The 25,986-nt window shown below is 44.0% G+C and overlaps 1 protein-coding gene across 1 annotated transcript in view; it reads left to right on the top strand.

Annotated features, from left to right (window-relative positions):
- MAMDC2 (MAM domain containing 2) overlaps positions 1-25,986 on the top strand; it is a 477,864-nt gene that overhangs the window by 360,296 nt on the left and 91,582 nt on the right. The window contains exons 10-11 of the mRNA XM_078677407.1: positions 7,144-7,237; positions 22,783-22,935. Coding sequence (XP_078533533.1) covers positions 7,144-7,237; positions 22,783-22,935 — 247 coding nt within the window. The remainder of the gene's footprint in view (positions 1-7,143; positions 7,238-22,782; positions 22,936-25,986) is intronic.

Consider the following 25,986-nt stretch of genomic DNA (forward strand, 5'->3'; position numbering starts at 1 on the left):
TCATATGCCACTACACCCTCATAATCAAAAACTTTTTTGCCAACACACTCATCGTCAGTTAGATAAGCAAACAACATAATATGCCAACACATGATACATAAATACATTGAGCCAATATCTTACACCACTACACCCACCACAAGACACAAAATATCCACCATCATATGTCAACCCAAACAACATCATAAGTCAATAATCGTGCATTCACACCTCTACCACCATAAACCAACACACATCATACATCCACACAACTCTGTCAAATGCCATCACAACTGTCATCACATGTACAAAACCAACACAATAAGAAAAGCACCCACCATCAACACCACATACCCGCATCATAAGTCCAGAAAACATAATATCATATTGAAATAAACAAATTGATTTTAGTTTTTTAAAAATGCCCTAACAAGTAAAGGTGACAGAGAGTTAAGATTGACTTCTTTGTTGACTGTGCTTTCGCTATGAAAACCAAAAACTCATGAAATGCACCAGTTTAAGATGCTATATTCACCTTGTGCCACAACTGCTCCATGGTATGTTTTGTCACAATTTTGCTTGTTCTGTTTCGACATGCCCCTATCTGCCCAGATTTAACTATGAGGCCTTCTCATAACTGAGTGCACTTCAATGACATCCTGTATAGGAATAACAGACTAAAATGTATTAGAAAACGTGCTGCTGCTAGAGTATTATATATGTTTCAATAATCACCCTGAATGTTGCTGAAGAAGGCAAAGATTTTTCTTTTGTTGTTTTGCCATCTAGCTGCATGACTTGGTTGTAGTGATGTGCACTGCAATCAAGTCACTACTTAATTTTTATTATAATAAGTACTGGTGCTAAAAAATTCGTAGAAGCCCACGGCTGGTGCTACAGAAGGTCGGGGTTGCAGAATGCCAAGGCTGCATTGTCTTGATTCCACCACCAGGCTTCTTTAATCCACCCCAGGCACGCCTTTGATCTTTTTTTTACTCTGTCTGGTTCCTTTTAATCCCTGCTTTCTTCCCTTATCACTATTCTTCTCCTTTCTCTTCATACATCTTTGCCCCTTGTGTGTTTTTCTCTCTCTTGCCCTGCGTGAAAGTCTAATAAGGAAAATAAGTGACGGTCCCCAAACATGAGTGCTGGGGGACCTTCCTGCAACCACCGGCTCAAATTAGGCACTGAACTGAGCTGACCTGTGTTAGACCTATCATCCTTAGGGTGGTCTTCCCCCAAACCTTTTGCAAGCGTACTTTCTGTTTTTACCGATTTCTTTTGTTGGTCTTAGGACTTTGAGCCCTTTACCACTACTGACAGGTGCTAAAGTGCATGTGTATTTCTCCGAAACATGGTAACATTGGTGTATACAAAATTTGCATATTTAGTTTGCTTACAAGTACCTTGTAAAGGGGTATACCATGTACCCAGGACCTGTACACTAAATGCTACTAGTGGGCCTATAGCATTGATTGTGCCACCCACTCAAATAGCCTTTCAAACCTGTCTCAGCCCTGCCATTGCAGGGCCTGTGTGTGCAGTTTACTGCCACTTTGACTTGGCATTTAAAACTACTAACCTAGCCTTAAACTCTCTTTTTATTGCACATAAGTCACCCTTAAGGTAGAGGTGTGGCACCGCGGCCAGTGCGACTGACGCTGGAATCTGGGGATCACGGTTTGATCCCCGGCGCCGGCGGCAGATTAGCCCAGCACTATGTGACTCTGGGCAATAGCTTGCTTAATCTTCCCAATGGCCCCCAGCGCCTGGAGACCCTTACTGGTGATTGTTCGCGCTTTACAAATGTGGATTATTATTATTATTAAGGTAGACCCTAGGTAGCCCATAGGGCAGGGTGCTGTGTAAACAAAAGGTAGGACTTGTATTGTTACGTTTAGCCTAGTAGTGATAAACAGCCAAGTTTGTTTTCCACTACTGTGAGGCTTACTCCTCTCATAGGTTAACATTGGAAATTCCTTAATACAATGTTAAGCTGTAATTCCTGATTGGAAAAGAGTAAATGCTTCATGTTTTATCTGTGGAATGGCAATGATAAATCCCTTTTACTGGTAAAGTTGGATTTAACATTAATATTTTGGGCATTTCTCTGCTCTTACTGCTCTGTTTGCCTGTGGCTTGTCTCCAATGCACAGCTATACCTTGTGCATTTCCTCTAGACAGTCACAAACACAGGAAGGTTAGCTGTGTTTGCGTACTCATCTGAATTCTGATGGTTCTTCCTGCGCATGAAGGTGGGGGAGGGGAGCTGGCACAACTGAATAGGCAGTGTCCTGTTTTCCACACAAAGGGATGATTACTTCCTACTGACAGTCTGGAGACAGGGCTGGGAAGAAAGGACGCCAAAGACCCTTCTTTGAAATCACCCTCATTTCAAAGGCACATTTGGGTATTAGTACTGGGTCTCCGATTCCATCAGATCAGACACTGTAAGACCTACAACTGAACTCTGCCAGAAGAACTGCTATGCTGCATCAAGAAATGATACTCTGCTGGACTGCTGACCTGGAAGGTGTGCTTTTCTTCTGTGCAGCCCTGCTGCCTACTGCTCTCTGACTCTTCTGAGGAGAGCTGGACTCTGCCTTGCACTGAAGTGATCTTTAAGGTCTTGTTGGCTTGCCTCCTGTTGATTAGGATTTAGGGATATCAAAGTCTGTGCAACTGTTCCTGTGTCTGGGTCACTGGAAGTGGACCCAGATACATGCATTATGGAAATCGATGCATGTCCAGTCTGCATGTAACAGAACCGGCGAATCGACCCGGTACAGGGAGTAGATTTGGACCTTCACGCTCTGAACCAGCGCATCACCTAGAGAGCTCTGATGCATCTGAACCCCACATCGCTGCCACTGCAGTGTGGAGAGATCAACACATTCATTGACTGAATTGAGAAACCTGGCACATTGCACTTTAGAACCAATTCATCTCAGCTCAGTGCTTCATCTACGGATCTGATGCATCACCACCCCACCGGCATCGACATCGACACATCGATCGACGTACTGCTCGCCTGCGCCATGCATCTCGCTGTTACAACCAGGATAAAGTACTTTGTTCACTGGAACCTGTGTGGATCCAAACTATTGACTTTGCCCATATCCAGCGTGACCAGATAACCCCCATAGGCGCTTATTGCTTCTAAGAGCTAGAACTCTTTTTAAACTTTGAAATTCATAACTTGACTTCTGTACATTGTATTTTTAGCTTGATTTATTTATACAATTATTACATATTTATCCAAATCTGTGTGGAGTCTTTTTGTGATGTTTTCGTTCTGTTACTTTGTGTGTTGTGGAGTCTTTTTGTGATGTTTTCGTTCTGTTACTTTGTGTGTTGTGCACTAATACTTGATACATTGCCTCTTTAGATAAGCCTGACTGCTCTGTGCCAAGCTACCAGAGGGTGAGAACAGTCTAGCTTACCCTGACTAGAGTGGTGGTTCCTGCTTGTGTAGTGTAGTTTCTATATTGCGAATAGGCTCTGCACATTTGAATAATATATCCTATAGATTTGACGTAGGATTTAAGTCAATAGGTCTCTATCGAATATACTAAACTTAATAGTGAGTGCAAGCTAGCTCAGAGGTCACTAGAAATTTTCTCGACTACACAAGAAGGGATTAGTTTCTGACAACCGCATAAACATGACAACTTTGTTTCCCAAGAATAAGAATATATCTCTCAGGGTCGTGGAAACAATAGTATTTCACTCAGTCAATCGTGCATGCTTCGTTTCTACAGAGTTGCAGAGAAATAGTGAGACGGGGTTTTCAAGAAAAGGGTTATTGAACAGTATTCTTTCTCATACAAGAGAGGTGAACTGCTACAATAGTTAGACAGAATGCAAAGTATAATGCGTACAGTGTAAACAGTAATATGAAATAATACTGTAAGAGCATTGTATGGTTTCTAAGCCATATAAAAATACATACATAAATAACATATACTAAAATACTCAACTGGTGCTTCTAAAATATGCCTACCCCAATGTACCTAACCTAGGTCTAGTAGGAGGGAAGAAGTTAGTATTGTTTAGCATAGGTTTTGTTTTTGCCAAGAATCTACCAAAGGTTTCTCTAGGTTCTAATCAGCTCCATACCTTAGAATGAAGGAGGTCTGGTATCTCTGTCTCAGACTCGATTTCCCAACACCCCGCAAGGGAAGCGGGAAACACTGGAGCTGGATTCTCAGCAGAGGAGGGCAGCTTCCTGATCGGTGCGTCAGCTGGAGAGTCAGCTTCCTTTGGCACTTGCTGTAGCGAGCTGCGTCGGGCAAGTAGGTCATCGAACTGCTCCAAACCACAGTATCTTGCTATAGCAAGTGAAGGTATATTTATACCTTGAAGGTGTTTAGGAATGCCATAGTTGACGTAAAGTCAGGCATATGAACGTCATGAATGAACCCCTAAGGAATAGATGTTCATTGTAAAACTAACTGAGTTCTTGGAGAAATCAATATTCAAGCAAGGGAAAGTCCCTAACAGCTTAAGCTGGTTTTCCAAGAAATCGTTGTGTCGTTTTGTAAACGGATGGAAGTAGCCATGCCTGTATTTGGGTAGCATAGGCTATGCCTATATAAGGGTTTGATTTCTATGCCTATATAAGGGCAACGTGAATTGAACCTATATAAGGGCATGAATTGGGAAAATTCAATCGGAAACCTAAAACGTCACACAACACTTGGACAGGGTGTACACCTTCGCCAACCAGAAACCCCATTTCTAACAACCTGCATTTCAGTTCCATGTCTGGTAAAGCTGTGTGGCATGATGTTGTGAAAAACTAAAGAGAATCCACCCTTGTGAACAGAATTGTATTACCCTTCCTAGATCAATTCAACGGTGGCAAGAACTGTGTGTCCCCAAAAGATGTATAGGAAAACACAATGTTTTATTTAAATAACCCTTTCCCACCAAAAGGTCCCTTGCTGGCATGCTTAATCATTGGGTTCTTCCCGCCCCACTGTGGGACAGGGCGTGCTACGACCGACGGAGACGTGGGAGCACTTAATAGTGAATTGATACCATGTGTAATGTGAGGGTGGAGGGGTCAGAATGAATAGAGTGTGATTTAAAAAATACCTGGCTGTGTGGGACCTAGAATTTAATACTCTCTCTAGCTGGTATTGTTAAAAATGGAGAGTGGAGGAAGTATGCTGTAATGGGCTACTACCTCCTTAGTCTACATGTTTTGAAGCCATCCCCCTGACTTCTCATCGGACCAAAAAAGTGATCCCTACACCACCCTAAATAAAAAACAACAATGTGGTCTGCCTATTTGATATTGAAGAATGTTGCACACATTCAAAACATGCACTTATACTGTACCCAATTGGTATAGTCTCTTAAGTTAATACTATTATTACCAAACTATAGCCCCATGAGCTATTTTCACAGGAGTGGAGGAGCGCTTGTAGTCACACATTTGTCAAAGCTGCTCTCTCAACCTAGAAAGGCCTCCTGTTTACCATTTCTAGGGTGAGAGAGCAGCTTAGACAAATGTGTGACTAAAAGCGCTCCTCCCCTCCCGTGAAAATAGCTCATGGGGCTATAGTTTTGTAATAGTATTAACCTAAGAGACTATGTCAATTGGGTACAGGATAAGGTCATGTTTTGATTGTGCACAACATTCTGCAGTATTGAATAGGCAGACCACATTGTTGTTTTCTATTTAGAGTGGTGTAGGAATCACTTTTTTGGTCCTGATGAGAAGCCAGAGGGATGGCTTTGAAACATGTAGCCTAAGGAGGTAGTAGCCGATAACAACATGCAACCTCCACTCCCCATTTGTAACAAACCATCTAGAGGGAGCATTCCATTCTAGTTTCCACAGAGCCAGGTATTTTTTAAATTACACTTTATTCACTCTGACCACTCCACCCACACATTACACATAGTATCATTTCACTATTAAGTGCTCCCACATCTCTGTCAGTCGTAGCACCCGTGTCCCGCAGCGGGCGTGAAGAACCTGATGATGAAGCATGCCACCAAGGGACCTTTTGGTGGGTGAGGGTTATTTTAACAAAACATTGTGTTTTTCTATACATCTTTAGGGGACACACAGTTCTTGACACCGTTGAGCTGATCTAGGAAGGATACTCCTATTCTGTTTACAAGGGTGGATTCTCTTTGGTTTTTCATGATACACAGAGTAGGGTGAGTCCACCACTTACTGAACCTCTTCACTCCCACTCTTGTTTAGAATGACAGCATGGCGTTGTGGCAGCAGCCTGCCTGTGCTCCTGGCTTGACTGAGCCATCCATAACATAAGTGTGACTAAGAAAAAGGTTGAAGTACTTTTCACCACTGGAGTCACCACTCTGTGCTTGTAACTGTACTGCAATGATATTCCTGTTCTGCTGCTTCTCCCCTCCAAAATGTCTCTGCCTTTGTAATGTGATGTTGCAGTACATGGTTAAAAGCCTGCATGATAAACACAATCTCACCTTTGATCAGGTAGGGGAAACCCCCCAGCCTTATCCTTGAGATGGGGGAGGTGTATCATTCTTGAATTCTAAAGTTAGAAAAATTACAATGACATAAGTCAACTGAGATGGCACAGTTCTTCTCACCATTTGTTCATGTTCACAAGCATACACCATATTTGTTCAGAGCCAGTAGGTAATGTGATTTTTCATGAAACCAATTCTAGGTTGTGACAAAAGAAACAAAAAACTGTTTTACTATTGCGAACATATAATGTGTATTTGTAAAGAGCACTATCACTTGTGGGGTATCTTGGCTCTGAGCAGATTTGTGTGCCTAGCCCTGCCCTGGGTAGGTTGATTAATTGAAAAGTCATTTTTCAGAATTCATGAAGAGAGCAGGAGGATCTGATGCAGAGTGGGATGTGATGGAATGCTTTACGAGCGATGTAACTGAACACCTGCCTTCCTGATCTGGTTCTGTGTATGGGGGAATGTGTGCGAGTAGGAGTCCTTTGGGTCAGAGGTGTCTTGAGTAGTGGTGGGAGGAGATCTGATTGTTCAGGTAGATGGGGCCTAAGTTGTGTGGTGCCTGGTGTGTGAACATGACAACAATCTTTTTATGGCAAATCATTTTCAGAATGCTTGCACACTGTTAAAATATCAAAATAACGTTTTAATGCCTTCTTACCAAATATTTTTCTTGATAAACTGCAGGTTGTATTTGTGAGCTTGTGTAAAAGCCTTTGGGATTGTGGACTTGTAGCACTAGATGATGTTACCGTCAAACTTGGAGACTGCCACAATATTGGTAAGATTTTTGACTATACGAAATCCTTAATTCATCCTAGTTTCACTCCCTTACTGGTAAACCAAATTCGTTCATTACAAAGCATGCAACAGATGTAAATGTAATATCCAGATACAATATGTATTTTTGATTAAGACCAATTGCACAGAAAATTGCATGTATGATGAACTAAATGCAGGGGAAACAGCTTCTACAATGTTGTCATTACCACACAATACCTTTACCATGCATCCATTACCATGCATATGCCTTTACCACACATGCCTTTACCACACAAATATTTACCATGCAAGCCTTTTTACAACTAAAATGTAGGTATTTCGGAGGTATATTTATATACTAGCAGCCCGTCCCGACGTTGTCCGGGTATGAAATAGAATGTGTGTAATGTGTGTATTTGGCAAGGGCAATTTATTTTAAAATCTTGCGGTAATCAACATGTTTTGTTTCATTATAATAGGGACGGAGAAGGCCCAGCTGCAGCCCTGGTTGATGTTAGCAGGCGCGTGTAATTGGTGTAGTATCCGCCGCCTGAGCCCGGCTACAGCCCTGGTTGATGTTAGCAGGCGCGTGTAATGTCGTTGAATGAAAGAGTTATCAGCCGCGGGTAAATCCGTTTAATGAGAGAGTTGAGTGACAGCGAGTAGGAGAGGCTGCAGTAATTGTCCCCGCAGACACGCTCATTTGCGTGTTCCCCCGCTTGAGGTCCAGATGCAGGCCTGTTTGATGTTAGCAGGCGTGTGTTCCCCCGCTTGAGGCCCAGCTGAAGCCCTGGTTGATGTTATCAGGTGCGTGTAATTAGTGTACTCATCCGCCGCCTGAGCCCGGCTAGAGCCCTGGTTGATGGTAGCAGGCGCGTGTAATTTCGTTGAATGAGAGAGTTCAGTACCAGCGCGCAGGAGAGGCTGCAGTAACGTTACTTACCAGGCCTCCAGGTGAACGCGTTTGTCACGGCCCCAGCACACGGCCACAGCAGACGATCTTCTGATAAATGTACGACCCACATGGCATGAAGGGCGGAACGTAGCACACGCCCCCAGCGTTTCTCACGCCCCCAGCGTGCCCCTTGATGCGGCGCAATTGCGTTCACATGGCATGAAGGCTGGACACATGCCCCCAGCGTTTCTTACGCCCCCAGCATGCCCCTTGATGCTGCGCAGCAACGTAATTAGCGCTTGTATGTACGACTCACATGGCATGAAGGGCGGACACACGCCCCCAGCGTTTGTCACGCCCCCAGCACACGCCCACAGCCCACGATGTGATGGCTGTACCACACGCCCCCAGCGTTAGTCACACCCCCAGCCCACGCCCACAGCACAACGCAGACACGCCCACAAGGGACTACTTTGCTGGCACGGTTCTTTTACCTTTTAAATGTTCAGTGGAGTTGGCCCAACGGCTAAGGCGCTCGACCTCGGACCTGGGGATCTGGGTTCGAGTCTTGGTAACGACGGCAAGCATCCTGTGATTCTGGGCAAATCACTTAATCTCCCTGTGCCTAAAAAAATGAATGTGTGTCCTCATGTAACGTAACTGGTGTTATGTAAAGCGCTCTGATACCTGATTCAGTTTGGGTCAAGTTCGCGCTATATAAAACTCTGCAAAAAAAAAATGTATATTTGGTGGCCGTCTGCATAGCCTATGTCCTTCTGCTGCAACTGCCCTTTCCAACGCTGTATTGGGTGTTGTAATTGGTGCTGTGGTTACTGAGATTACCCGCCTCAAAGGTTTGGGCTCTCTCTTTATAATATTAGTATGGATATGGATATATATATATATATATATATATATATATCCACAGCAATCCTTATTCCAGAAAGAAGAAGGCACGCACACGAAGGCTGAAGGAATAAGGCTTCTTTATTTAAAAGGGCCTCCCTCGACCCAGAGAATGAGGAGACGTGTTTCGGCTGACTCAGCAGCCTTTACCAATCTGGTAGGCGCCATTTTGTTTCAACATTATATAGCCCACAACTAGTAGACATGAAAAAAATCCTAATCACATAATGTGAAATAATGAAGTACTTAAAATGTAAATATGTACATTAGACATGTAATACAATTAGTACAAAAGTGCATGGTGAAAATTACAAATAAATAAACAATATTAGAAACACGGATTGTGTTCAAATGTAATGTATGTCTGCCTAATGCAATGACAATCCACCATGAAATGTGCATATTTATATAATTGACATGCATAATGTATCACCATGTCTGCTAATGACCTGGGGGCATTGGACACTGACTACCAACTTTTATTTGTGTGGCATATACATGGCGCCAACCTCCTCAAATAATAATTTTAAAAAACGAAAACACTGTGCTAATAAAATCCAACAAATGTGGGAGACTCAGATAGGTTACTGCTTATTTGCTTCTATTGGGAGCCTAACAATCCCTCAGAGCTGTGTCATGACAAGCCTTGAAAGCGCTGTGATTAAGCATTAAGCAATCAGTTCATAACACAAGTGCGCCACCTAGCAGTTCTATTGTATAATATAAAACAAACACAATCGATGACTATTTGGAGATACATAATTGAAGCTACAAAGCATATTGTGTGACACTCAAAATGCAGGTTTCTTCATATTCTTGCAGACTACCAGTCCCATAATGCCTCATTTTGGCAAAATGCATTGTTGAAAGACATCACGGGTTAATGTCTCGCAGAACCTGACACACAAGGCAAGGCGTGCTCAGTTCAAAGTTAATGATGACACTCTTAGAAGAACTGAAAAGGGTCCGATCTTGATGGCATAAACAGTCACAGCGCTTCATAACATGGCTTTGCGCAAGAGCTCCGTGTCCATTTGTAAGCAGCATGTATTCACAACAAACTTATCGCAGGGTCGGAGGAGACCAGTTGATAAAAAAAATCATTAGGCCTGAACAGCCCTCACCGCTTCTGCATAGGCTTCCACAGTGCCCAGTCACCAGAGGCACGTCGGTCTTCAGAGTGAGGCATCTCTAGACAGGGGAAACATGACTCCCGTGCTGGCAGTCGTCAAACCGCCCCTCTTAGAGATAACTGCCTCCCAATGCTGCTGTCAGCCTTTAATCCTAGTCCCGATGACTCCTTTGGGGGCTCATCATCAAAGCACTTGCCATGCTACTCCAGAAAGAATGCGGTTGAAATTGACAAGTCCAGAGAACGACTGGTGATGCGAGAACAGCGCTCACCGCCAGCGCTGAATAATATCCACAGCAATCCTTATTCCAGAAAAAAGGCACGCACACGAAGGCTGAAGGAATAAGGCTTCTTTATTTAAAAGGGCCTCCCTTGACCCAGAGAATGAGGAGACGCATTTCGGCTGACTCAGCGGCCTTTATCAATCTGTTAGGCGCCATTTTGTTTCAACATTATATATCCCACAACTAGTAGACATGAAAAAAAACCTAATCACATAATGTGAAATAATAAAGCACTTAAAATGTAAATATGTACATTAGACATGTAATACAATTAGTACAAAAGTGAATGGTGAAAATTGCAAATAAATAAACAATATTAGAAACAAGGATTGTGTTCAAATGTAATACAATATATTTATACATATGTATGCATATATATATATATATATATATATATATATATATATATATATATATATATATAGAGAGAGAGAGAGTGTTACTGTGTTGTACATATGAGGCAGACGAATGGTTCGGGGACAGGAGGTAGATTTATTAATTACAGCAATTCTCTCACACGGAGCGCCGAGCGTGTTGTCTGTCACAGCTCCGACACCCGACTCTTTGCGCTCACCGGCGCGACCTAAATTGGCCGCCGTTCATGCTACGTGGTGACGTAGCGTGAACCACTAGAGCGGCAACACTACATATCTCCCCCCTTTTGTCCAACGAACACATTAAGTCTATGGGACATTATAGTCCTTCACCCATTTCAAAGTCTTTAAACCTGGCCGGTCTCACAACCCTGCGCCCACCTCTGGTGCACCTTACCGGAGTGGATATGACTGCTTTCTCTCCCTTACTTATCGACTCCGCCTTCTTATCTCCTTGGGCCAACTCTCTCTCTCGGCCATTCAGTCCTTCAGGGCTTAGGCCAGGTTGGATAGTCCGTGGGGTGTTTACACCTTCTGCACCCCAATCTATTTCTGCGTTGTCTTCTTCTCCTTCTTGTTCATCAGTGTTCTGCTGTTCTGTGCCTTGAGCCAGTGCTTCAGGTTCTCGTGCCTCTGGGGCCCACTGCATTACTTTGTTACACCTCGCCATGCAATCTTGGGACCACACGTTTCCGTCACTCAATCTGGCGGCTCAGCCCAACACTTCTCGGACTTGGAGAGGTTTGCTATACTTGCTGTCTCCCTTGCGTTGAAGCGTGGCCAACTTGACTCTCACCCATTCTCCTTCTTCTAACTGTGTGTCCTTCACATTCCTTCTCTTGTCGTAGTGTTCTGAATATATTTTCTGGGCTTTCTCCAGATTTGCTTGTACCACCGCCGGGGACCACTTACTGGTCACCGTCTTGTCCTTCCACGCCCTGTTATCCTTGGTAAACGGATCACGTCCTCTAAGGATCTGGAAGGGGCTGTACCCTGTTCCTGTAGGGGTGATTCGGTAGGCCCATACCATATGTAGTACTTCCTTCTCCCAGTCCTTTCCCACCATTATGGCAGCCTGGATTGACCCCATCAAGACTCTGTTAAACCGTTCCACTTGTCCGTTTCCTGCCGGATGGTATATGGACTTGTGTTTGGAGCAGACTCCATTCCTTTCCATGAACTTTAGCCACTTGTCGGACGTGAATTGTGGTCCATTGTCACTTAACACACATTTTGGGATGCCTTCCCTGAGGAAGATGGTGGTGAGGAACTTCAGTATGGTGTCCGTGTCCATTTCTTCTTTGACAAGGACTTCTGGCCATTTTGAGTATCTGTCTATTAGAGCACATACGTACTTCGGGGTACCTTGGTCATCCAGGATGGGACCCAGAATGTCTATGGAGAGCTCCTCCCATGGATTTCTAGGGGTGTCAAACTTTCCTATGGATGGTCTCAGCGGTGTCAAGGTCTTGTCAGCTTGTAAGCAATGGCCACATTCCTATACATGGCGTTCTGTTTGCGTGTCCATCCCAGGCCACCAATAGCCTTGCTTAGTTCTCGACTTCATCTTGCCAATGCCTAAGTGACCTTCGTGCAGGACAGCTGGCAGTCTGGTGATTAATCCTTCTGGGGGTACCACCTTGTCTCCTCGGTATACGAAGATTCCTTTGTCGTCCAACGAGAATTCTTCTCGCACCTCATAGTACCTTCTCATCTCGCCACTCACATGTTTCTTCTCCGGCCATCCTCTTGTGATGTACTCCGTCACTTGTCGGAGGTTCTTATCTGCATTGTATGCTTCTTCCCATTCTTGGCTGCTGATTACTCTCTCTGGATCCTCCATCAGGGCTACCATTTCATCTTCTTCTATCTTAGCCCCTTCTGCCTCATCCATCGCCGACACCCTACTCAGATAGTCTGCCACTTTGTTCCTGTTCCCTTGGATGTACTCCCCATCATAGCGGTATTCCAACAGCTTTAGCGTCATTTTCGCTATCCTCGGTGTGGCACTGGCGTGCCCACTGGACGTGAGGACCTTCACCAGCGGCTTGTGATCTGTTCTCAGCCGGAACCTTGTGCCCCACAGGAATTGGCGAAAACGTCCTAAGGCCCAAACTACCGCCAGCATCTCCTTCTCGATGACACTGAATCTTTTTTCTGTGTCCGTCAAGGCCCTGGAAGCAAAGCTGATGGTTTCCGTTGCACCTCCTTCTCTGTCCTGCATCAGGACTGCTCCCAGTCCTTTGTCGCTGGCGTCTGTGGTGACTGTAGTCCGCCCTTGTGGGTCATAACCTGTGAGGGGTATGGCTTGGGCTATCTCCTTCTTGACGCTATCAAACTCCTTCTGGGTCTCTTCTGACCATACGAATGCCGTCCTTTCTCTCGTCAGCATACGCATGTGGTGTGTCTTCGATGCGAACTGCTGAATGAATTTGCTATAGTACTCGGCCATGCTGAGGAACGATCTGACCTCCTCCTTGCTGGTGGGCGGGGGAGCATCGCCGATCGCCTTGACATTTTCCTTCTTCGGAGTCACCCCTCGTTCTCCAATTTCGTGTCCCAGGTAGGTGACGGATGGCATGCCCAGGTGGCATTTCTCCCATTCAGCAGTCAGCCCCTTTTCTTCCAGCACCCTCAATGCTTTAGCCAGTTTGACATCGTGGTCGCTTTGATCACTTCCCATAACCAAGATGTCGTCTTGGAAGTATTGGACTCCCTCGACGTCCTTGAAGAGGCGGTGCATCAACTTTTGGAAGACAGCAGCCGCCGATGCCAGCCCGAATGGCATCCTGCAGAATTGGTAGCAACCGAAAGGGGTGATGAACAATGTCAACTTCCTGCTCTCCTAGTGCAGTGCTATCTGGTGATAGGCCGACGTCAGGTCGATGGTGGAGTACCATCTCTTCCCCTCGGTTTTCGCCAGCATTTCCTCGATGCGGGGCAGAGGAAACTTCTCAACGACGATGCTTTTGTTCAGCTCCCGGAGGTCCACACATAGCCGGACCTTGCCGTTGGGTTTCATCACCACCACCAAGGGGGCCAGCCACTCTGCGCATGTGATCGGTTCGATGATTCCGTTTTCTTCCAGGCCGTGCAATTCCTCTTGCACCGCCTCCCTCACTGCTATCGGTACATTCCGCACCTTGTGCGACACTGGTGTGGCATCACTCTTTAGGACAATTCTGTGAGCGAACCTCTCTAGTTTTCCTATTTTGCCCCCGAACACTTTGGGGAAGTCCCTCTTCCATTTCTCCAGGTCTGGCCACTGTTCCGGTTCTGTTAGCAGTACCTGAACCGCTCCTCCAGGGTCCAGTTTGATTCCTAAATCGCCCTGGTCCATCCAACCTAGCACCGAGGGACCTTTCTCCGTCACGTACAGCTTGCATTCAGCGCTGCACCCCCTGAATTCAAACGTCAACGGACGATAGCCTGCGATGGGGATGCGGTTACCTAGGTATGTGACCGGCCTGATGTCCGGAGGTTCCAGATGTGGTCCCAGGTGGGGCAGGAATTTCTCTGTCCATACTGCCCTCTGTACCAATGTGTATGGGGAGCCTGAGTCCGTCACTATGCTCATTGCTACACCCCCTATCGTCATGTCCAGCACCGGTTTGCTCGATCTCCTGCCGCTCACACTCAAGACCTGGTCCTCGATGCACAGTATCTCATCGTCCTCCTCCTGGTCTCCTGCTTCTCCTGCTTCCTGGTCGCCCTCTATAAACTTTACCGTGTTGCGGCCCATCTTCTTCCGGCAGACCTTCTCATAATGTCCCATGACTCCGCAGAACATGCACTTGGCCCGGAATGCTGGGCACCGTCTGTCGTTTGCTTCGTGGTTCCAACTGCCACACCTATAACACGATGACTTGTTCCCCTTTGATGTTATCCCGGTGGGCCCGGCCTCCCTTGCCATCTATTGGGTCCTTTATAGTTGGAACTCGTGTTCCTGTGACCTCCCTTCGGATCTTCGTCCTCTATCCTGTTGACCATGGGCCTTATCGTCGCTTCCCTTTTTGCCGCCTCTGCGCACCTGCGCGCCAATTCCGCCTTCTTCACCATCGCTATTGCTTCTTTTAGCGTGGTGTCTCCGTTCGACCACAGTTTATCCTGTACCGACTTTATCGTCGTGTGCATCACTATTTGGTCCCTGATGAAGTCATCATGGAGGCCACCAAATTGACATGTAGATGCTAATTTCCTCAGTGCCGCAACGTACTCCTCAATAGACTCACCCGGTTCTTGCTTCCGCTGTTGGAAGTTGTAACGGTCTATGGATACGCAGACCGCTGGGCGATAATGTTCGTCCAGCTCTTCCAGGGCATGGGCGTAGTCGTCGTCGTCAGTTGACTGTCGCTGTTTGTGAACCAAGTTTTTGAACACTCGGATCCCCTCCGGGCCCAAGTTATGTAGAAATATCCTCCTTTTCCTTACGCCCGTGAATGGTTCTTCGTTTTCGTCCTCCAAGACCTCGATATAGTTGGTGATGTATTCCTTCCAATCTTCCCACTTCATCAAGGGTTCCCCTGGTTTCGGTAGGAATGGAACTGGCGCTGTCGCGGAGGAGGATTGGGCGCACATGGTCTCCCGCCCTTTTGGCACGACGTTCTGGGCCTTAGGGCTGCCTGGTGCTCCGTTCTCTCCGTCTTCACCTGATAGGGACGTAGCCTCGTCCTGTATCACTTCCTCTGCGGCTCCTAGCTCCGCCAGCGCTGATCACCAGCCTGTGGTCTCCATGGGATGGACGTCCGGGCACAGGGCCGTCTGCGGGTGCGGTGTGGTGTGGCAATGGTCCCCCTATTGGTCCCTCGAGGGCCCCTAGCACCTGTGCCTCCCGACCAACCGCTGCTGCCACGCTCCGTGTGATGTACCTGCTTCCCTGCAGTGGTTCTGCCTCCTTCCCTGCGCCTTGCCTCGTGGGTTTGCGTGGAGGAACAGTCGGGCAACTGGCCTGTGTCTGCAGTGGGACCTGTTCAGCTGCTCACGTTCCTGCCAATGTGCTCCTCACTGATCCTTCATACCTCCGAAACACCTCGTCGCCATTGTAGTGTTACTGTGTTGTACATATGAGGCAGACGAATGGTATGGGGACATGAGGTAGATTTATTAATTACAGCAATTCTCTCACACGGAGCGCCAAGCGTGTTGTCTGTCACAGCTCCGACACCCGACTCTTTGCGCTCACCGGCGCGACCTAAAATGGCCGCCGTTCACGCTACGTGGTGACGTAGCGTGAACCACTAGAGCGGCAACACTACAATATATATATATATATATTATTTTTAATTCAGCATTTATAGTTACCTGAGTTAACTATAACTTATGCTCCCACATTGCACTGCTTATGAACTCACATATTACGTCATGATGACATCACTGGTGACATCATTAGTGAGTGTGTTTCATAAAGGTTCGGAAACTTAAAGATATATACTAAGCTACTGAATAAGTTAAATTACTATTCTTTTTGTACTACTAATGAGTGATACTATTTTTAACATATGTATTGTGATCTATAATTCCGTTTTTAAATCGGGTGTACTATTTATCACTTTACTAGCCTCTACACAGACACATGTCCCCTGCTGATATATGTGTATGGTAGTGCTTTGTGACAATCTACGTTCATTGAGACTTCACTCCATAGTGATGGCTGATTAAAGTTATATTTTATGACATGTTGACCAGTTTTCTTAAACCTCTCTCCTTCATGAATGACTGACTGTAGTAGCTCATTACAATAAATTCACCTGTTCACTAAGACCTTTCTCTAGGGTGATGGCTCAGTGTAGTAGACATGTACAACAGACTCACTTCCCTGCTCAAACCTTTCTCCAGGATGAGAAATAATTTTACTAGTGGGTTGTCACACAGTTGCATGTCCTTTAAGTTGTCCATACTGGTTGTATGTAGTAGTGGTTTGCGTAAATTTGAAATTTGAACTAAAACCTTTTTTTCCAGGTTCACAAATGGTGTAGTTGTGGTTTGCAATAGACTAGTCTATACAGGTAGACATTTTAATTTGTTCATTAGTGTTTAAAGTAGTGGTTTAGAAAAGACAGGACTATCCACTAAGAACTGTCTCTTACATGACAAGTGAGTATAATAGTTGATAAGGTTACAGTGAGCTCTGTGCTGTACGTCTCTCTCATCTGTGTCTTCTTATTAAAAAAAAAATATTTTATGAAGTGTATTGAAGTTTACTTTGCTGGATGATGTCATCATAGATGTCATGAGTGCTGTCAACAGTGAGGTCAATGACCATGTCTTGAGTAATGCAATGTGTGAGGTCATAAGCAGTACTTGGTGGGGGCATAAGTTATAGTTATCTCAGGTAACAATAACTGCTGAGTTTCACTGGTTTTGTACAAGTGAAATCTGAGCCTAACTATAATGTCCCTGTAACCTTTGGTATTTTCAGTGAATTTTGAAGTTTTTGTTAATACCATTTCCTAACTATAACGTCCCTGTAACCTTTGTATTTTGCATTGAATTTCTAAGTTTTTTTTAAATTCTGTTTCGAAACTATAATGTCCATGTAACCTTTGTTTTTTTAAGTGACTTTCTAAGGTTTTTTAAATTCAATTTCTGTACTTTAACATCCCGGTAATCTCTGTTCTTTTTAAGCGCATGAGTGTCTCAGTGCATGTGTGAGTGAGTGTGTGAGTGTCTCAAAGTGTGTGAGTGTGTGTGTGTGTGTGTGTCTCAGTGTGCCTGGGAGTGGCTGCATAAGTGTCTCACTGGGTGTGTGGGTGGGTGCATGAGTATTTTAATGGGTCTCTGAGTGGGTGTGAGAGTTTCTGAGTGGGTTTACATGTGCCTCCATGTGTGTATGAGTCAGTCTGTGCTTGAGTGCATGAGTGTTTAAATGGGTCTGTGAGTGGGTGCATGAGTGTCTCACTGGGTGTGTGAGTGTGTGCATGAGTGTCTGGGTGGGTCTCTGAGTGAGTGAGAGAGTGTCTGAGTGGGTTTGCGGGTACCTCCATGAGTCATTCAGTCTGTAAGTGAATGCATGAGTGTTTGAGTAGGTCTGTGAGTGGGTACATGAGTTTGAGTGGGTCTGAGAGGAGGTTGTGAGTCTGAGTGGGTCTGTGAGTCGGGCACAAGTCTCTGAGTAGATATGTAAGTGGGGGCAGAGAGTATGAGTGATTCTGTAAGTGGGTGCATGGGTTTCTGACTGGGTGTGTGAGTTGGTGTGAGAGTGTTTGAGTTGTTCAGTGAGTGGGTGCATGAGTGACTGGGTGGTTTCTGCTTATTCTCTGCTCATGTCCTCCCTTTTTCAGCTCACTTCAGACCTTTATTTTGCCTCTTTCTGTTCGTTGCTGGCCTTTATTGTGCCACTTCTGCTTATTTCTGACCTCTGTTTTACCTCTTTCTGCTTGTTTCTGGCCTGCATTTTACCTCTTCCTGCTTGTTTCTGACTTTTATTTTTCCTCTTTCTGCTTGTTGCTGGCCTTTATTTTGCCTCTTTCTGCTAATTTCTTTTCTAAATTTTGCGTCTTTCTGCTCATTGCTGGTCTTTATTTTGCCTTTCTGCTAGTTTCTGATCTCTATTTTGCCTCTTAGTTCATTGCTGGCCTTTATTTTGCCTCTTTCTGCTTGTTTCTGAACTTTATTTTGTCTCTTTCTGCTTGTTGCTGACATTTTTGTTTCCTCTTTCTGCTCATTGCTGACCTTTATTCTGGCTCTTTCTGCTCATTTCTGACCTCTATTTTGCATCTTTCTGCTGCTCATGGCTGACCTTTATTCTACCTCTTCCTGCTTGTTTCTGACCTCTATTTTGCCTCTTTCTGCTGGTTTCTGACCTTTATTCTGCCTCTTTTGGCTCATTTTGCAACTATATTTTGCCTCTTTCGGCTTATTGCTGATCTTTATTTTGCCTCTATCTGCTCGTTGCTGATCTTTATCTTACCTCTTTCTGTTCATTGCTGACCTTTATTCAGCCTCTTTCTGCTCATTTCTGACCTTTAGTTTTTTCTCTTTCTCCTTCGGGAACACAGTAGAACCCTCAAGGCCGCCGTGGTCCCTGCATGAGCCAGCATTGCTCTGACAGCGAATGGGCTGCTGAAAGGCAGTCCCTTTCTTCAGAGCAATGTTTTCATCTGTTTCACTGCACACATATTTGCATGCAGGGAAACAGATGAAAACTCCCCTTTCTGCAAGCTGGAGCTGTTTGACAGCTCTGGCGTGCAGAAAGCAGAGTTCTGTGTGCTTTTGCTTGGTGGGATCTGTCCGCTCAGGTGGGCACCTCGGGAGGGAGCAGGAGCCGGCCCTTGGGAGTGGTGGTCCCCAGGGCCATAAATCGCTCCACAAGGGGGGGCCGCCTAGCCCTCCCTTCATTGTAAAACTTTGTCCCGGAAAGGTGGCTGTACCGGGGCCGGAGGTCCACAAAAGACCACCAACATTCAGCCCTGGGGAGATGGCGGTCCTCAGGGCTGTGGTGGGGCCAAGCAGGCCCCCACATTAATTTTATATGTTTTGCCCCAGGGAGGTGGCAACCCCAGGGATTGGGCAGGCCCAGTGGGCCTGCATGCTTATATTTTTTATAATGCCCTGGGGAGGTGGCAGTACATGGGCCTTTGGGGGGCCACGCGGGGCCCACTGCATTAATTTAACTTGATTTGCCCCATGGAGGTGCCATCCCTGGGGTGCGGGCAGGCCCACCAGGCCCGCCGCTTACATATTTTAAAGATCCCTGGGAAGGTGGCAGGCCCTGGGGCTTTCTTACCTCCTAGGAGGGGGGCCCCAATGTGAGCCCTTCCTTTATATATTTTCTCATCGTTACAGGACCTGACCTACCCAGGGGCTAAATATTACAAGAACGCTTCTTCTTTTTTCAGTGGGAGCCACGGATCCTGTGCATCTGTCGCTGAAATTATAAAGAATGCTTTTTTTGCCCACTCCCCTCCCAAGAGGCCTAGAGGGTCAGGATAATCCTACCCTACCTCCTCATTTTTTTGTGTTTTATTTTTTGGAACTTGGCTGGAGTTGAGTCCCAAGATGGCTGCCAGCACTTCCTGGTTGAAGTGTTGGCAGCCAATCTGATTTGAACATGGGACTGTTTGATCCTCTGATAATCTGCGTCCCTAGATATACAAATTAGTTTTTTTTATTTCTCCAAAACTACTGAAGGGATTTACACCAAATAAGCAACAGCACTCTTTCTGGACCAAACGCTAGCTTTTTGCAATGTTTGGTGTATTTCCGACCAGCGGTTTGGGTTGTAGTCACGTTCAAAATTCCCAATGGAATTTAACATTGGAAAAACACTTTTTTTTACACACCCCCCTTTTTTCTCTGCCCCCCGCTTTCCGGGTCACTCCGGAACTTTCCATGCACAACAAGAATCAACTAGACACTTTGTTTCGAAAATTTGTTACGATTCTTCAAACTGCGCCAAAGATATAGGCAACTCAAAAAGCTCTTTTCTTATGGAAACATGGTTGTAACTATAACTACTTAGGTGTTTCATATAGATAGATAGATAGACAGATATGTAAATATAGAAATGTAAATATAGATGTATAGATATAGTTATAGATATATTTATATATATATGTGTAGTTATTTGCACACAAATGCATATGTGTGTGTGTATACATATATATAAAGGCTTTATACTTACATTCAAAATACATACATTTTTGTTGTAAAGGCATGCATGGTGAAGGTATATGCATGGTAAAACTTTGCGTGGTAAAGGCATATGCGTGGCAATAGACGCTTGGTAAAGGCATCCATGGAAATGACATGCGTGGTTCTTCTGTCATACAACCATAAGTAGGGCCACTAGATTATGCGGCAGATGAAGACCAAATTATGCATCAGGGTTGACTAAATTATGCAACAAGAAAAGGCAAATTATGCAGCATAATGCAACACATTTCTTATATCGTGTTACTGCATTATTTCGTCATTTGTACTTGTTTCCATTGTCTTTGCAAAGGTTTTGCCTCATTAGTACCTGTTTAAAACCCAAATGCAGCAATAAGCAACTGAAAGTGACCACATAACCTTAGCAAAGGGCTTTCCACTGCGTAACAGCACTTCTTGCTGCGTTTTAGTAACTTTTGATCCATTTGAGATAACATTGTTTTGTTAAAATCTACAGACAATGCAGCAATTTATGGGCATCGCAGAATCTTGTATTTCCACTGGCCCTGAATATATGTGGTAGATTCACAAACCTATATCTTAACATACGTATGGTCAACTTCTCTAAAACAAATTGTTAATAATGGCTAACTTGCAGCCTATTCAAAAGTAGAGAAACAACAGCAGCATCTGTATATAAATGTAAAACTATCTAGTTTACATGTGAATAATTCTGCAAAGTATTGTGTAATTTACGATAGTTCGTTTTTTTTAGTATTTGCATCAGAAGCTCACATAAAAAGGAGGCCATATTTTGTACTGTGAATTTGGTTCTGTAATGGCATTCCAGAAGCTGTCTAAAGGGAATGTGCAAAAACTAGGCAGTAGGGGGTTCCCTTGCAATCTTGCTGTGGTGCAGCAGGTGCCATGTCACTGGGTCCAGAGCACTGAGGGGCCCTCTGAAGCACGATAATTGCTGTATTATACTACAGCAGTCACAGAAGCCATTTTCCTTGCTTGCACGAGGGCCCATGGAATCCTCCCTATTCTTCTGCTTTGGGTAGCTGATAGTCTGTGACTGGAGTTATATCATAGCCAGGTGCTACCTGAACACAGCTGGGCAGGAGTAAAGGAGGCCTTCAGGTTTTTAGAGCTTGACCACGTGTTGACAGCAATGTGTGGCGGTAAGAGGAGCAGCGCTGCGGAGGTGGTGGGGCAAAGATGATGAGAAGGAGAAGCAAAGTATAGGTGCCTGGTGAGGTGCGAATCAGCACGGAGTGAGACTTCACAGACAACAAATACACATGAGGAGGGTGGGAAAGAACATCAAGTAGGTCTCCCCTATCAGCTGCGGCCTGTGCAGGTAAGAGGGGTAGAGCAGTGGGGCCAGGTGGGGGGGGATTTTGACAAACGACGACGAGGGAACATTTAATATTTACTTAGTGTTCCCTCAAGGTCGTCTGTTAAGCCCAACCCGGCACACCGCCCCACCGCTCTTACCTGGACAGGCGTTGCTGTCTCTAATGCTGGCAAATCTAATAGGTCTGGCTTGAATATACTAACACATGCAAGCACAGACATCCACAATTTGAACGACATATTCAAAACAACAACTACAGCTATTTACTCTAGTTTAAAATTCAGGAACACATTCACTGGCTACCTTTGGCCACTAGAATAAACTTTAAACGGGAATTTCCACTCTACACAATATTTACTGTATTGTATGACCCACAATACAAACCTCCAGACTTTCTGACACATTTGTTACTTTATGAGGATGCCTTTTATTGAGTGTTTTGCATAAAGTTACAAAGTGGTATAGGCCTCTCTTCCATCTTACAATGTATCCGGTTATCAAAGATGGAGCCAGATCTTAAGAAGGTGTGCACTTCTGAAAATGCTGTGACTGCTAATTAACCTATTAAACGCACCAGTAAAGCTATATGTTCAATTAACCTTCCTTCTCCACTCATGCCTCATCTTGCTTCATCCCCATCCCCTCCCCGCGCCCTTCAGCTAAATAGTCCCTCAAAGCATACATCTCAAATGATTCATTTGTCAGTCTTCAATTTTCCAACATTTTTGCATTGTGCTTTACAATGGTTAAGTCAATACAACAGAAGCACGAAAAGAGCACATGAAGAACGCAGGAACCAAGCTATGAACTCAGTTGATTTTAAAAGAGGGAATACAAATCTCACATAATCCTAATCCATTGCGAAGAGAGGTCATAGAGGTCATAGTGATGCCAGCGGCTTTGGAGAAGCATGAAAATAACTAACTAGGGTGCTCTTGTTGCAATAAAGAGCAAGCAACTTAACTATGAATGTGTTGGAGCTGGATAGTCTCAGAAAGAACCCAATGTTATTGTGTTTGCAGACCGGTTATCCTCACCTCCTGGAGAGTGCGACTTTGACAGGAATGAGTGCGAATTCAGCCAAGAAAAGGCAAGTAAAACCAGCTGGCATCGGAGAAGGGGTGACACACCAACGTCATACACTGGACCGAAAGGGGACCACACTACTGGGGTAGGTGAGTTGAGCTTCACAATACTTAGAACCATAATTATCTTTTTCAGTTTTCTGAGGTTGAGTGTATAGATGAAATTATCTTCTTTGTCTGTTTTTCTTAGTTTTGGCGATGTTGTTTGTTTACAAATTACGCTATAGTCATTCAATGTCCTGTTCAAACCCAGAGGTCACCAAGCGAGATCATATAAGAAATATTTTAGAAGCAATGTTCATCTTCAAGCACTAAGCCCCTCTTTATGAGCGGCCTGGTGTTTCGTCAATATTTATGGCACTCAATAAAATCTGTCTCTGTCGGGGTCAGAATTTACGGAGTGTGTTAACTAGCACCGATTCCAAATTTTGGAAGAATACATGCACATTTCAGTCTTTATGCGCCAAAATGTCTATGCTCCTGTATTTATTATGCATCTTCTCCCCCAGTAAATATCAGTAGGCTTGACCTTTAGAAATTTACCTGAAGAAAACTGCGGGAGTGTGGTGTTAGCTGCAAAATTCACAATTCCGGTATACAGAGTAACAGTAGCAGTTACTAACCACTGGTAATGAGGGACTCTCTGATTCTTTGTACAACAATGTTCAAACATATGTGATTTGAACAGACAAACTTTGGCCAAATAATTTTCCATGGCTAAAATGTTTGACCTTGGTCTAAGTTACTAAACCCTGGTTACATATCCTGAATACAAAAATAAAGGCCTTTTTAAGTAGGCTCTTTCACTTAGGACCTTTTTAAAAGGAAAGTTTAGTAAACATGCTTTAAAAACAGACGAACCTTTATTGGTTAGTAAGGAAAACATAAGTTATTCGAATGAATTTTTCTTCAACATTAGATAATAACTTTATTTGTTGTCAAAGGGATCCCAGGATCCAAGGACCCATTTGAAAGTATATATGCATGTATATATGTAAATATAAGTATGTTTGTTAGCGTATATATATATATATATATATATATATATATATATATATATATATATATATATATATATATATATATATATATATATATATATATATATATATATATTATGGAATAAACAACTCTGGTTTACTGATTGTGTCCTGAGCATGTGCCTATTGTTTGGACTTTGAAAGATTTTGAGCCGGCAACACTGCACCGGCACTATGCACTACCCCTCACGGTTCTTTGGTCCTTGACGGAGCTATTCTGCATGTGTGTGTGTGTGTGTATATCTATATATCTATATCTATCTCTCTCTCTCTAAATATATATATATATATATATATATATATATATATATATATATAAATATATATATATATGTGGTGTGTGTGTGTGTGTGAGTATGTGTGTGGGCATATATATATATATATATATATATGTGTGTGTCTGTGTGTGTGTGTATATGTGTGTGTGGGTGGGTGTTTTTCAAGAAAACACATTTTATGTGAGGCCCATCCTCACAATTCAATGGATGCACCCGTCCTGAGGTTAATGTGCCCATCCAATGTTGGTTTCAAGATTTGAAGAGCATTGGAGAAAATTAAATGTCTAGCCCAGGGGGGTCTATACATTCCCACAATCAAAGGGTTAATATTATTATATTACTCTGCAATGCATTTAAGTTTCAAAGCGAGAGCCTAACATGTCTCAGTGAGATTAGAGAGATTCACAGTTCCGACAATCCATGTGACATAGAAGTGGTTGCTCTTCTAAATATGCCTCCTCAAAGTGGAATTTTAAATGCTTGTTTTGTGTGCAGTTGGAAAGGCAGTTTTTTTGGTGTACCACCATAAACCCAATCCACAAAGAGATTTGAGAGATTGTTAAATCTAAATTCACCCTAAAATCCAAGCATTTTTTCAGTTTTTATTTTTCCATTGTCTACTGCTGCACCCGATCTCTGCATCTGGGATATTATACCATCGGAGGAGCATGTATATAATTAATCATTGTCTCCTGTTCCAGATTTGAACCTCTTTTTGTCTCAATGGCAAATTATGAAGAATGCTTCCTTCCCTCAGACAAACCCGACCCAGACCAACGTCTACATCCTCAATGTTAAGTAATTGTACCTCACTCGAGGCAGAGGCATTTCTCAAAATGATTTACAACAGCCATAGTTCTGGCACTGCAGGCAAACTTAGTCCATGGTCTAGCACAGGAACTTCATAACTTGATTCCTGATATGTCCCAAAAAGCAGAAAGGGAGTGGCTCTTATTCCTCTCCTCAAAAGACCTCCTTTGGGTGCTTCTTTACAATTAAATGATCATCTCATTTTCTACCGCCCATTTGCTTCAACGCTCCCGTAAAGCTTGGTGATAGGGCAGCGGTAGATCTTTGTCAAAGATAAAAAACTTTATATAGATTCAAGCTAGCTTTCAACCACACTTTGAAGTGAGACAGTGATAGTGACTGCCTTCGACATCCTGAGATTCCAATCTGATGGCAGAAGTGTAAGTTTGTTGATCCTATTTAATCTATCTCCTGTATTCAACACCATCAGCTATGAATAGCTTCTCGCTAGGATGAGCAACACTAAGATTAGGGATATTGCCTCATTTCTGAATGGCCAATGCCTTCTGAGTTAGCTAGCAAACCTCTGACATCTGTGGTGCTCAATAGATCAGCTTTGTCACTGATTTCTTTCAACGTCTAGGTGACCTATCTGACTTTCTTGGATGAATCTTTAGGTTTTTTTGTGCACATTGATGACAGCCAGCCTTCGGACAACAGAGATTCTGCTTCCATACAATCTAATTTCTCTGTAATTCCTGAGGTTTTGGCATCACAACCTTCAGTGGGCAAGACTCTAGGATTGTAGTAATTAGAAATGGGTTTTCTGGTTGGTTACGGTTTGCTCATAAGCCAGGCTAAAAACCACCACTCTAGTCAGGATAAGGGGATTACACATCGAAAATAACCCCTGCTCACCCCCTTGATAGCTTGGCATGAGCAGTCAGGCTTATCTTAGGGGCAATGTGTAAAGCATTTGAATATAACAAAGAGTAATACAGTGAAAATGTTACAAAAGGACACCACACCCATTTTAGAAAAATATCCAATATTTATCTGTGTAAAACAAGACC

The sequence above is a fragment of the Lissotriton helveticus genome, chromosome 2_1 (assembly GCF_964261635.1).
Source record: "Lissotriton helveticus chromosome 2_1, aLisHel1.1, whole genome shotgun sequence".
Classification (NCBI taxonomy): Eukaryota; Metazoa; Chordata; class Amphibia; order Caudata; family Salamandridae; genus Lissotriton; species Lissotriton helveticus.